This window comes from Muscardinus avellanarius, assembly GCF_963383645.1.
Source record: "Muscardinus avellanarius genome assembly, chromosome: 19".
NCBI classification, from domain to species: Eukaryota; Metazoa; Chordata; class Mammalia; order Rodentia; family Gliridae; genus Muscardinus; species Muscardinus avellanarius.
In genome coordinates this window covers 42,972,955-42,986,737 of record NC_137805.1, presented here as the reverse complement: position 1 = coordinate 42,986,737, position 13,783 = coordinate 42,972,955, and the positions used below count along the sequence as shown (strand labels likewise).

The window sequence follows — 13,783 nt, the reverse complement described above, 5'->3', positions numbered from 1 at the left end:
TCCCAGGTACACCCTGCATCCCAGGTACACACCCGCATCCCAGGTACACATCCGCATCCCAGGTGCACACCGCATCCCAGGTGCACACCCGCATGCCAGGCACACACCGCATGCCAGGCGCACACCCGCATGCCAGGCGCACACCCGCATCCCAGGTACACACCGCATCCCAGGTACACACCCACATCCCAGGTACACACCGCATCCCAGCTGCTCAGGAGACTAAGGCGCGAAGATCACAAGCGGGAAGCCAGCCTCTGCGACTTAGTGATACGCATCTCAAAATTTAAAAAGAGGGAGGAAGAAAATTAGTAGGGGTGCAAGTGCAGGGGCAGCGGCAGCTACCCCTGATCTCAGAGGAGGAGATGTCACGGGTCTTTGGGGCCTGCTGTGAATTGAGGAGGTCAGACACCATCGAAAAGAGTTGCTAAGCTGGGTCTGCTGGCTCAGCAGCTATTAATCCTAGTGCTTGGAAGGCTGAGGCAGGAGGGTCGCAGGTTTGTAGCTAGCCTCAGCAACTTAGTAAGTCCCTCCACAAATTAGTGAGACCCTGTTTCAAAATAAAAAGTAAAATAAGGCTAGATGTGTAGCTCAGAGGCAGAATGCCCCTGGGTTCAATTGCAGGACCACAAACAAATAAAAAAAATAGTTGCTATTCAGCTATTGAACTATTCTATGGGAATTGGGCCCAATTTTTTGAACCAAAGCTAGAGATTTGAGAGTGAAAACTACAGGTTTTAAATGTTGGAAACCAATGTAAATGTGTGTGTGTGTGTGTGTGTGTGTGTGTGTGTGTGTGTGTTGCTGGGGTTTGAACCCAGGAGCATTCTACCTCTGAGCTATAACCCTTACCCTATTTTTAATTTTTTTTAAAACAGGGCCTCACTGAGTTGCAGAGGGCTTCACAAAGTTGCTGAGGCTGGTCACAAACCTGCGATCCTCCTGTCTCAGCCTCCCAAGTACTGGGATTACAAGCGTGCGCCATCACGGCCGGCTTAATGCCAACTTTTAAAAAACATGGTGTGGGTCATCTCTGGGTGGAACAAACCCAACACACATGAGGACCGAGGTGCTGGTGGACACGGGTTTGCAGTACGGGGAGAAGGTGGGAGTAGAGTGCGTGCTTTGCACATGAGAGCTGGAGCCTGCGTGTCGCTCTGTGTACAGGTCAGGCATGGGATTCTCAGGTGTGTGACTACCACGGAGGCCAGCGGGCTGCTAGGGAGACCTGGATCATGTGTGCTTTCTTGTTGTGCCTCAGGGTCAGTGCAGAGGTAGCTTGAAGATTAGAAGGGAGTGCAAGAGCTGGGTGTGGTGGCACACACTTGTAATCCCAGTAATTGAGAGGACGAGACAGGCGGATCCTGTGTTCAAGGCCACCCTCAGCAACTTAGTGAGACCCTGTTTCCAAATAAAAGAATAAAATAGGGCTGGGGGTGCAGCTCAGGGTAGAATGCCCCTGAGTTCTATCCCCAGTACCACACACACAAAGAAGGGAGTGTGAAGCATCCTTCAGGTTGGGGGCTTCCGTGGGCTTCTCCTGCCTCAGGAAACCAGAGCAGGGAGAGGCCCCGCTTTTTATCTAAGCCCTATCCAAAGAGATGGCCTCACTTTGGGGTCTCATGGGGCTGTGTCACCCCTGTGGCGGGTGGGCTCTCAACAAGGTGGACCCTCTGCCTCAACAATACCATGAGGCTTACAATTTTTCTGCGAGAGAGGAAAGTCCGCCAAGCCTCCTTTTCTCTCATGATGCCCCTTCTTTTTTATTTTTATGGTGCTGGAGATAGAACTCAGGGTTGTTCTACCTCTGAGCTATACCCTCAGCCACTTTTTTTTTTTTTTTAAACCGATCTCACTAAGTTGCAGAGGACCTCCTCACTGAGTTGCTGAGGCCGGCCATGAATGTGCGATCCTCCTGTCTCAGGTGTGCACCACCACTCCGGGCTGGGTTGCTTCTTAATGCCTGCTTTCTGCCTGTTTGTCAAGCAATAGAAAGTCTGGATGCTGACTCTGACCTTGGGAGATAAAACCAGATGTTGCTGGAAGAAGTCAGATGCAGGCCTTGGCCTCCTTAGTTCCACGGCAGGCCCTGGGTTCAGCTTGGGGCCTAGGTGGCAGCAGCGGGCTCTGAACTCTGGAGCTTTAGATCAGCCCTCACCCCTCGGGCTTGCCCACCTGTGCCTCTGCTCTTGGTGCCAGACTCCAGGCCTCAGCTTCCAGGGACACCAGGAGGGAAGTCAGCCCTGCCCAGCACAGATGGCCCCAGGAAGGCGGGTGGCAGGAGCAGCTGATCAAGTCAAAAATAGTTAGGCCCAAAATACACTGGTCAAAATGACAAATTGATTTTGATGAAAGATTGGTCTGAGCGTTTGGCATGGTTTCTGAATTTTTAGACTTTTGAACAAAATGCCCCAGGCCCGCCAGTACTTGACGCCTTGATGCTGGAGGTGCTGCTGGTCCCGAGCCTCCGCCTTGGCCCGGCACATGCTGAGGCTGCGGGGACTTTTTGCCAAGGCTGCAGTTCTGACTGTGAAATATCACAGAGCACTAAAAATTGTACTAAGCAGAAGCCACTTAAATAAATACACAATTGAAAAATAAGGTAAAATACAGAGCAAATGTGGCTGAAAACGAACTGGAACTTTTTAAAATATATATATACAATAACTGAAAAGCAATGATAAAATGTTTTTAAATGGGTTTTTTTTTTTTTTTTTTTTTTTTTTTTTGGTGGTAGTGGGGTTCCTGGAAGCCCTTCTACCTCCGGGCTACCCTCCCAGACCTATTTTATATTTTTTATTTATTTTAAAACAGGGTCTCTTAAGCCAGCGAGGCTGACTACGAACCTGTGCGATCCTCCTGTCTGTGCCTCCCAAGCGCGGGGATTACAAGCGTGCGCCACCATGCTCGGCTAAATGGTTCTAAATATTGTAAAGCCATCCAAGTGTGCATACAAGTTATAAAAAAATTATGGCCTGGTGGTTGGAAATGTTTCTTTAAACCAATTTGTATTTTAGACAATTCACTCAGAGCAGGGGGCAAAATAAAAAGTTTGGGAAAGCACCGGCAAGTTGGCCCATCTGGGCTGGGGAGCTCGGTGCAGAGCTTGAAATGAACGAGTCACATGTTCACAGGGGGCAGCTCAAGACAGCTTTGGGCCTGGTGAGCAAGATACAGAGTCAGATACACCATCGATACCATTACTCCTTCAAAACGCCCATCGATCCAAACCATACCCATTTCTGTGTCCACGGAGGAGAAATGTCTAGAGGACCACATGAGTAACGAGGTGACCTTGGGAGGGCATTGGGAGCTAAAAAGGTCATGAAGAGAAGATTCAGGAGTCACTTCTAAAGTTTACATTTTTCCATATAAGAATGTATTAATTGTATGATTAAAACTACCTGGTAGTCGGGCGTGGTGGCACATGCCTTATAATCTCAGTACTTGGGGGGCTGAGGCAGGAGGATTGCAGGTTCGTGGCCAGCTTCAGCTACTTAGCTGTCTGCAACTTAGCGAAACCCTGTTTCAAAATAAAGAATAAAAAATAGGGATGGGGTGTAGCTCGAGGGTAGAATGCCCCTGGGTTCAATCCCCAGTACCACAAACACAAAAAATACTACATAGTAGTGTGTGTGTGTGTGTGTGTGTGTGTGTGTGTGTGTGTGTGTGTGTAGAGAGAGAGAGAGAGAAAGAGAGAGAGAGAGAGAGGATTGAACCCAAGGTTTCTCTACCATTGAGTTATATCCCCAGCCCTTTTTATATTATTATTTTTTTATTTCTTTGGTGCTGGGAATTGAACCCAAGCTATACCTCCAAGCTATAGCCTCATCCCTATTTTATTTTTTATTTGGAGATGAGGTTTTGTTAAGTTGCTGAGAGCCTCACTAATTTGTTGAGACTGGCTTTGAACCCGAAACTGTCCTGTTTCAGCCTCCTCAGTACTGGGATTACAGGTGTGCACCACCATGCTCAGCTATTTTTTCTTTTCTTTCTCTCTTTTTATTTTTTTCTTTTTTGCAGTACTAGGGGTTGAACTCAGGGCACTCTACCTCTGAGTTACACCCCCAGCCCTATTTTTATTCTTTTTTTTTTTTCCAGTAATGGAGATGGAACCCAGGGGCATTGCACCTCTGAGCTATATCCCCAGCCCTATTTTTTAGTCCTTTTTAAAAAAAAATTTTTGAAACAGAGTCTCACTGAGTTGCAAAGTGCTTCCCTAAATAGCTGCGGATATCTGTGAACGTGATCCCCCAGTCTACACCTCCTGAATGCTGGGGTTACAAGTGTGCACCACCACACCCAGCCTCTATTTTTTATAATTTACTTTGAAACAGGGTCTCACTAAGTTGCAGAGGGCCTCACTAAGTAGCTGAGGCTGGCTGCGAACCTGCGATCCTCCTGTCTCAGCCTCCCGAATGCTGGGATTACAAGTGTGGGCCACCACTTCCAATCTCAGCTATTTTTTTGTTTGAGACAGGTTCTTACTAAATTGCCCAGGTTGACCTCAAACTTGTAATCCTCCTGCTTCAGTCTCTGAGTTGCTAAAATTATAGGCGTGCACCACTGCACCCAACCATGTGACATTTTTTAAAGGCCAAATCAACAAAGTAGTCCTGTTGAGCTTAAAAATTAATCAAAAATACGCCGGGTGTGGTGGCGCACGCTTGTAATCCCCGCGCTTGGGAGGCGGAGACAGGAGGATCACGCAGGTTCGTAGTCAGCCTCACTGGCTTAAGAGACCCTGTTTCCAAACAAATAAAAAAAGGTCTGGGAGTGTAGCCTGGAGGGAGAAAGGCTTCCAGGAACCCCAGTACCACCAAAAATAATCAAAATTACAAATGCCTTCATTGTAGAAAAATGAGTTGGACGTGGTGGCACACACCTGTAATCCTAGTACTTGGGAGGCTGAAACAGGAGGATCACAGATTTCCAGCTAGCCTCAGTAACTTAGGCATTCTGTAATTTAGTGAAACCCTGTTTCCAAATATAAAATAAATAGGGCTGGGGTGTAGCTCAGAGGCAGAATGCCCCTGGGTTCAACCCTCAGCACCACAGGGGAAAAAAAATTAGAGAAAAATGATCCCTCAAATTTAGAAATGAGCTAAAATGCTGAAGGTGGTTTGAAAGTCATAGGACATACTCAGTTACCAAGCCATTTTGCGCCAGTGTCTAGGGGCATCCTTCTCCACTGAGCCGAGTCTGTCTGCTGGGGACTGAAGGTGCAGGCCCCCTTCACGCCCTCTCTCCTCCAGGTACTACCTGTGCCTCCAGCTGCGGGCGGACATCATCACGGGCCGGCTGCCCTGCTCCTTTGTCACGCACGCTTTGCTGGGCTCCTACGCCGTGCAGGCAGAGCTGGGTGACTATGATGCCGAGGAGCACGTGAGCAACTATGTCAGTGAGCTGCGCTTCGCCCCTAACCAGACCCGGGAGCTGGAGGAGAGGATCATGGAGCTGCACAAGACATACAGGTGAGAGGACCCGCTGGCTGCAGGCCCGAGGGTCCCAGGCCCCTGGATGCTCTACTGTACCTGTGCCCATTGGCTCTGGCCTGGCCTGAGGAGCAGATCATCGCTATCCCGCTAGAATGACGATGACTAGCTATGTGACCTTGAGTGATGTCTTGGGGCCTCAGCTTCTTAGGCTCCTCTATGGGTGTGATAATTCCCTGGCTTTAGCCTCTGAGAATCAGTTTAACTGTCACCTGAAGATAGTAATAACTTTTAGGATTATTATTGAGGACATGTTAACTACTGTGTGCCTCTGGGTAAATGTCCTGATGTCTAGATCTTGGCATAAAGTTCAAAAGTGTAGACTCGGAAGCCAGCCTGCTTGGGTCCGCCATCTGGCTCCAGCTTTCTAACCAAGGGATCTTGGCATCATTCTGCCCTCCTGTGCCGCGGCATGCCCGTCTGTTCAGTGTGGAGCGAGTAAACCTACCCTGTAGGCGTGTTGGGAGGGCCACGTGCCCGTGTGAGAGACACACTGCATGTTGGCCATTAGGGCTGCTCTCTGAACTGGGGGTTTGAGTAGTTTGTGCATAGAAACCACCTTGCTCTGGGAGTTTGGAGATAATTAACCAGAAACATGATTGCAGGCTGGTTATTTAACCTCCGTAAGTCCCATTTTCCACCTGTAAATGCATGGGCTTTGTCAGTCAGTGTTTCTTAGCTATCAGTGTTCGGGTAGGAGATTTCATTGTGCAGGATGTTAAGGCTCCCTCGGGTTCCAGGCATTAAGTGCCTCTGGGTTATTAAGACCCCTCAGTTATTGTAACAACCTAAATGCCCCCATGTCATTTCCAAATGCCTACTTTGCAGGGGATACCACACCCTGGGCGACTCCTGGTTCTAAATGAATCCAGGTCCTATTAGTCTAGAAGTGCTTGGGTTCCAAGTTCAAGGTTGTTATGGAAACCCAATGTGGAAGGGCCTGTGGGAAGGGCCATGGTGATCTTATCTCACCACTGTGGAGGGTGGAAAGAACAGGAGGGTTACATCTGCAGAGGAGGGCGAGGGCCAGATGTGGAGAGGATGAAGTACGGGAAGAGCCTGCTGGGCTGTGATGAATGTTAGACCACGGAGAGCAAATGCTACTTCCCAGGGACCACACACCAGCCCCCTTGGTTAGTACTGACGGCTGGTGTTGTGTTGAGTGGAATATGACTCCTTAGCTGTGGCCACTCGAGCACAGGAATAGGGGGCCAGCCTGCCATCTCTCTGTCATCCATCCCTGTCCTAGACAGCAAGGTGCCTTGGGGATTTGCAAGAGCCGTAATAGTTCAGAGAAGGACATTCAGATCCATGTAGGCCGGAGAAATCTATGGCTGTCACCACGGTTGTTGGGACTTAACATTGACATCTCACATCCAGCGGCTCAGAGGTCGACAGGGCAGAGGAACCGGAGAGTTGGAGGACAAAGAGACAGATGCCATGGCGTGGTTAGGAGCACACACTCTGGAGCTGGAGTTAATGACTCTGTTGCCTACTCGCAATGTGTCCTTGAGCAAGTTATTCAGTCTCTCTGGGCAGCTTCCTTGTCTGTAAGATGGAAACAACAGTGGCACCTGCCGTATAGACTGCATGCAGATGCAGTGAGTTAATACATATAAAGTGCTTGGGTCAGTAACCAGCACATGCATTTGATAAATGTTGCCATAACTAAGTATAAAATGTAATCTGAGTCTCCTGACAGCCAAGCAAAGAAGAATCTCGATTAATTATGTAACTCTTCTTTTCAGAAAGGAGAATGTGTACTTGTTCCTTGGGAGGAGATAAAGTGACTTGTGATAGAAAACTCTGAGAGCTATCTTATGTAGGTAATAATTTAGGAGCCCTTGGTGATTATAATGAATGATGTCTTCAGCAAAGTCATAGAGGTGCAAGATTGTAGCTCATGGTTAACTCAGTGGCAAATAAGGCAAAAATCCCAACTTCTGACCCGGGCTATGTCTGCTTTCTGAAGGAACCAAGACTGGACCTGAGTTGTATAGAAGATGGGTTTGGCTGGACTGAAGTGGGGCTGGGGCTCACCACCCTGCCCTGAGCAGAGGGGAAAGACTCAGATGAGACTCAGCCCCCTTCCCCGTGATCCTAGAAGCCTGGGTTCCTGCGGCGGCCACCTTCGGCCAGTAGGACCTGGCCCGGGCCTTTCCGCAGCCCGTGATGACTTTTTCCCGCAGGGGCATGACTCCAGGAGAAGCAGAGATCCATTTCCTTGAGAATGCCAAGAAGCTTTCCATGTATGGAGTCGACCTGCACCATGCCAAGGTACCCTTGGGCCCCAGTGTCCCTCACATCACTGGTGTCTCCTGGGAACTGTCACCCCTCCAGAGGGCTCAATGCCCCAGACCCCATGTCATCTCTAGTTTGGAATCTTTTATCTCTCCTTCCTCAAAGTTCATGACCTTTTACTTCCCCTAAACTTTATAATTTTCTCATTGTACTACATTTTCTTATAACCCTGTTTGTGTCACTACTCAGTTGGGAGCATATGAGTGAAAGAGGTGGTTTATGTTCGTATCCCTCTTACATTGCACCTGGCTGGCATTCAGTATGTATGTGAATGCTGAATGAATGATTGATGGCTAGAGGGGATGACAGGACAGGTGAATGGCCAGCCCCTGGCTAGACGAATGAGTGACTGGCTGGGAGACTATGTGGAGGGTGGTTGCGGGGACTCTGGATAGTGGCTGTTGCCCTGCTCCTGGGAATTCATCACAAGCAGAGCTCTGGGAGGGTTGGGAGCGAGCGGCAAGCTGGCCCAGGTGTGGACCAGGCCTCCCATTCTCATGCAGGACTCTGAAGGCATCGATATCATGTTAGGCGTCTGTGCCAATGGCCTGCTCATCTACCGGGACCGGTTGAGAATCAACCGCTTTGCCTGGCCCAAGATTCTCAAGATCTCCTACAAGAGGAGTAACTTCTATATCAAGATCCGGCCAGGGGAGGTGAGCCTGCCCAAGGAGCCCGTGCTCCTCACTGGGACTGACCGAGTGCAGCGTACCTGAGCAGCTGGCCTGGTTTTTCCCATCCAGGATACATAGATAGGGTGCTGGGGTTCATGGAAGACAGAGAGGTCCTCTTCTGTGGCTTCCTACCTAGACCTCATACCTTGGGTGTGGGCCAGAAAACACACACAAGAGCATAAGTAAGACAACCACATGTGTTTGTGTTATACACACAGATGCGTATGTGTTTATGTACAAATGTTTGCCCACATGCAGTACCTCATCAGGTACACATATGGAGGTACACACAAGTGTCTCACACACACACACACACACACACACACACACACACGTGTCCACACCCCTTTCCTTCACCCATCAGAAGACATTTGTTTCTTTGGCCAGAGTAACTGTGACCCACCCGCCACTCCTCCTTCTCAACTGCATCAGCTGCCAATGGATGCTGTCTCTCACCTAGGACTCTGCATGGTCCTTCTCACTGGTCTCCTTGTCTGTATTGGTGTTCCAGGCCATTTTCCTCATGGCTGCTAACAAGATCTTAAAAATCCGTAGAGCCAGGCGTGGTGGTGCACACTTGTAATCCCCGCACTTGGGAGGCTGAGACAGGAGGATTGCACAGGTTCGAAGCCGGCCTCAGCTACTTAGTGAGGCTCTCAGCAACTTAGTGAGACCCTGTTTCCAAATAAAATACAAAATAGGTCTGAGAGTATAGTCCAGAGGTAGAAAGCCTCTGGGTTCCACCCCCAGTACCACCAAAAAAAAAAAAAAAAAAAAAAAAAAAAATCCCTTGAAAGCCGGGCGTGGTGGTGCACGCTTGTAATCCCAGCATTTGGGAGGCTGAGACAGGAGGATCGCACAGGTTCAAAGCCAGCCTCAGCTACTTAGTGAGGCCCTTTGCAACTCAGTGAGACCCTGTTTCGAAATAAAGAATAAAAAATAGGGCTGGGAATGTAGCTTGGAGGTAGAATGCCCCTGGGTTCCATCCTCAGTACTGCAAAAAAAAAAAAAAAAAAAAAAAAAAAAAATCCCTTGAATTGGATCCTGCCAGCCGCACACTCCTTGCCTGAACCTTTCAGGAACTCTCTTTAGTTCTAAGGCAATGGAAGGTACAACTCCCATGGCTGGTTTCCTCTCCCACCTCTTTCTTGCCACTGCACCCCACACCCATGAATGAAGCCTTAGCCCCTCTGGCCTTTTCAGCCCTTGTAAAGTCAAGTCTCTTCCTACCCTTTGCATGTGATGTTCCCTCTACCTGCAGGTCTCTTCTCCCTCTTCTCACATGGCTGCTTCCTTCCTGTGTTTGCTTTCTGTTATGGTAACAAAATACGTGAGCTAATCAACCAATGAAAAGGAAAGGTTTGTTTTGGCTCATGGGTTTGGAAGTTTGGGTCCGTGTATTTCAGTCAGCATTCTTACTGCTGTAATCCAGTAGCAACTGACCACATAACTTAGGGGAAGAAAGATGTATTTGCTCACAGATCTGGAGATTTTAGAGATGTAGTCCATGTGGCGCTCAGAGCCATGGCAGCAGGAGGCAGAGAAGGGAAGAGAGCAAGTCCTTTGCTCTTTCATCATGGAGGCCAGGAGCAAGAGAGTCAGCAAGGGAATTCAAAGACACATGCACAGTCCCCAGGGCCTCACACCGGGACCTATCCCAGCCACACCCACCTGTCTAGGTTGCCATTACAGCGGATTTATCCACTGATGAGATCACAGCCTCCATGACACAGTTATATCAACTCTGAACATAACACCTGAGTTCTTCCAGGGACATTCTGTATCTAACCACTACCCATGTCTGATTAGCTGTACTGCTTCGGGCCCGTGTCAAGGCAGCAGCGTGTCATGGCAGGGGCCGCTGAGGGAGCAAATTGTTAACCTTGTGACCCAGATATGAAGAAAAACAGGAAGACATCACTGTCCGCAATCTCCTTCAAGGGCATGCCCCAGTAACCTACAACCTCCCATGAGGCCTCATTTCTTAAAATTTTCTGCTACTTTCTAAGAGCGCCATGCTGGGGACTAAACCTTTAACACATGGACCTTTAGGAGGTATAAGATCTAAGCTGTAGCCCAGCCCTATCTTTCAGACCTCAGCTCAAAGCTGGCTGGAGGACAGTCTGCCTGCAGCCTGCCCAGCTGTGCCCTCACAGAGCACCTCTCCCCTCATTCCCCTCATAGCCCTTTATCAGTAACTGCAAATACCTCATTTTCATCTTTTTCTTTTTTCAATTGGTGCGTTATGATCATACACGATAGCGGGAGTTACTGTCACATATTTGCATCTGCACATACGGTTTGTCAGTTTCATTCCCCAGTCCTTCCCTTGCTCTTCCCTTTTCCCTTCCTCCCTCTGGTCCTCTTCCTTGTTTACTTTTCATCATCTGAGACTTACACCCCTAACATCTTCTGTCTTAGTCTCCATGTTAGTCTGTCTTAGTCTGTGATGTTTAGCACTGGACTTGTCCTAAAGGAAGGACTCAATCCACATTTTGATAAGACAGATGAACAGGCCAAAAGTCACACATGCCTGAGAAGAGGTTCAGAAAGGCTGGACTGGTGGTGAGAGTGGCCCAGGCTCTGCCGCTCACCTGCCCTTCTTGGTTTTCCAGTATGAGCAGTTCGAGAGCACAATTGGCTTTAAGCTCCCAAACCACCGGTCAGCCAAGAGACTGTGGAAGGTCTGCATCGAGCATCACACGTTCTTCCGGTGAGCTGACCCTGGCCCAAGGCAACCAGGGGCCATGTGGGGGGAGCAGGAGGAGGCGTTAGTGGGGACTACAGGAAAGCATCCCCTTCCACCAAGTCTTCCCTTTCCTAAGCTACTGTGAGGTGTCATAGTTGTGAGGCAGTGGAGTAAAAGGCCTGCTGTGGTCCAACCTTTAGCCTGGTGATGCAGGACTCACCCTCTTTCCTCACCTCTGTCCCTCCATTGCAGGCTGGTGTCCCCTGAGCCCCCACCGAAGGGCTTCCTGGTAATGGGCTCCAAGTTCCGGTATAGTGGGAGGACCCAGGCACAGACCCGCCAGGCCAGCGCCCTTATTGACCGGCCCGCGCCCTTCTTTGAGCGTTCTTCCAGCAAACGGTACACCATGTCTCGCAGCCTTGATGGAGGTATGGCCCAAATTGGAGGCAGGTGAAGAATGGACTTCAGAAGGGAGTAGGGGCGTGGACACGTCAGGCTCTGCAGGAAGAGCTGTGATTGTCATTCACAGGTTCACTGGCACCAGGCATGGCAGCCCAACAGCACCACGGGGCCTGGGCAGCTTTGTGACACTGCTGCTCTTGGGACTTCCCATGAATTCTCTGAGTCATGACCTTGTGGCATTTCAGGTTCCGCCAGATGGTTTTCTGGGCCCCCTGCCCAAGAAGCTCAGCAGTGCATAGACTGGCATCCTGCCAGGAGAGTGGTGTGCTGTGATTTATGCAAAAGAAAGGAGGATCCGTGTCATCCCCCACAGTTTCCATTGATATGCCAGGGGTTAAAGGAAGCCTAGATTTGGTGGGGGAGCAGCAGAAGTTATCCCAGAGCTGGTGACTCTCATCAGAGAAGAACAGAAGTCTGGACAAAAAGCCAGGAAGTCTAGGTTCTTGTCCTGACCCACTGAAAGGCCACGATTGGTACCTTCCCCCCACCTGAGGGTTTCATTTGTCCTTTGTAAAATGGAGATAGTAATCCCATGCTAGTCATCAATGCAGAGTATTGTGCAAACCAAATGAAGTAGTGTGCAAAAAACAGCACTTTGCAAAGCGTATATATATGAATAAGAAGGATAGTTACTCTGTCCTTTTAATCTAGGCCAACTCCAAAGATAGTCATCTCAGCTATTTTAATAGCTCTGGCTATTTTAATTCAGTGTTTTCCAGATCTTTTTCACCAAGACTCAATCCATGGGTATAATAAGGTCCTACCCAGTGCCTGGTAGGAAACCTATGATCCCATCCCATTCCTACTCAGAGAAGTGTCTTAGAATGCCAGTGAGTGAGAGAGATACTACTACGTGGCTTCCCTTGAATTCTCACTAATTTACGAAGAAGGCGAATCATTTGTGATCTTTAGGACTTTCGCTTTCACCAGTAAAAGCTAGTCTCACAATGTCTGTGTATTGCCACCTAATGATAAACTTTGAGCCTGGCAACGCAAGCCTGAGCCTAATGATCTGCGACAATGACCGTGAGAAAGACGGCCACAATGGGCCAGCATCAGCGGGAGGCCCGCTCTGGGGTAGCCGCTCTCCTAAATGCCCGCACACATTAGACTGTTTGTTTCTGACCCCAGCTCTCTGAAGTAGGAGGATGGAAATCCAAACCCAGAGAGATTGTGTAACTCCCTCCGGGTCACACAACCAAGAAGAGGTGGATTTGAGATTTGAAGTCAGGCTGAAGTCAGGCTCCAGTGCTGTAGGAAAGTGGGAGGGGCCTTGGACAGGGCAGCTCTGTGACTCGCCCGCTGTGTGACCTGGTGGCGATGGGGTGGAGGTGTGGAAGTTGCCCCGAAGGCGGGTTGAGCAGCAGGTGGCTGGCTTCCTGTCCACGCATGAGGAGACGTCTTACCTGGTTGCCCGGCCATCTCTGCCCACTTTAGCGGAGTTCTCCCGCCCAGCCTCAGTCAGTGAGAACCACGATGCAGGGCCTGACGGTGACAAACATGAGGAAGATGCAGAGTCGGGGGGACGGCGCTCAGAGGCCGAGGAAGGAGAGGTCAGGACCCCCACCAAGATCAAGGAGCTGAAGGTAGGAGCCTGGCTTTTCTGCGCCCTCTGTCCTGGGGACCAGGAAACTGATCCAAGGTCTAGATGTGTCCCCAGCCAGGGCACCCTTGCTGTGGGTACAGTGTGGAAAGGGCCTTGCCTGGACTGGCAGCCTGGGGGGCAGGTGCCCATGCCGTCTGCCCTGTGCTCTCCCCTCCCTTTGCACAGCTTCCCTGGGGGCGTGCTCTGCCCTGGGGCACTCAGATCTCCTCCACGCACTCCTCATCTGCTCTTTTAACTCTCCTCTGTCCCTGCATTGCCCCTTGCCTCCCCTGAGCAAGGTCAGGTGTCACCACCACCAGCCTCATGGGGTTCGCACAGGTGTGTCTCCTTCCTACTGCCCCACCCACACTCAGTTCGTGCACACACGCCCACATGCGTACACACCTGTGTGGGAGTGCACGAGCTCAGCCTCGTGTACATTCGCTCTCAGACATGTACGCCCCTCACCCTTAGGTTTGCACACGGATGCCCAGGCAGCACATTCACATAAACAGGCACACAGGCCAGGCACGGCCTCCTCTCGGTGGAGTTGCTGAGCAGCCTTTTCCCATCATGC

General features: G+C 49.9%; 1 protein-coding gene across 1 annotated transcript in view; it reads left to right on the top strand.

The window, feature by feature from the left end:
- The window catches only part of EPB41L1 (erythrocyte membrane protein band 4.1 like 1), a gene marked incomplete at both ends in the record, with an annotated part of 57,831 nt that overhangs the window by 7,814 nt on the left and 36,234 nt on the right, over positions 1–13,783 (top strand). Inside the window, 6 exons of the mRNA XM_080716519.1 lie at positions 5,256–5,474; positions 7,685–7,772; positions 8,300–8,452; positions 11,086–11,183; positions 11,412–11,587; positions 13,059–13,207. Coding sequence (XP_080572645.1) covers positions 5,256–5,474; positions 7,685–7,772; positions 8,300–8,452; positions 11,086–11,183; positions 11,412–11,587; positions 13,059–13,207 — 883 coding nt within the window. The remainder of the gene's footprint in view (positions 1–5,255; positions 5,475–7,684; positions 7,773–8,299; positions 8,453–11,085; positions 11,184–11,411; positions 11,588–13,058; positions 13,208–13,783) is intronic.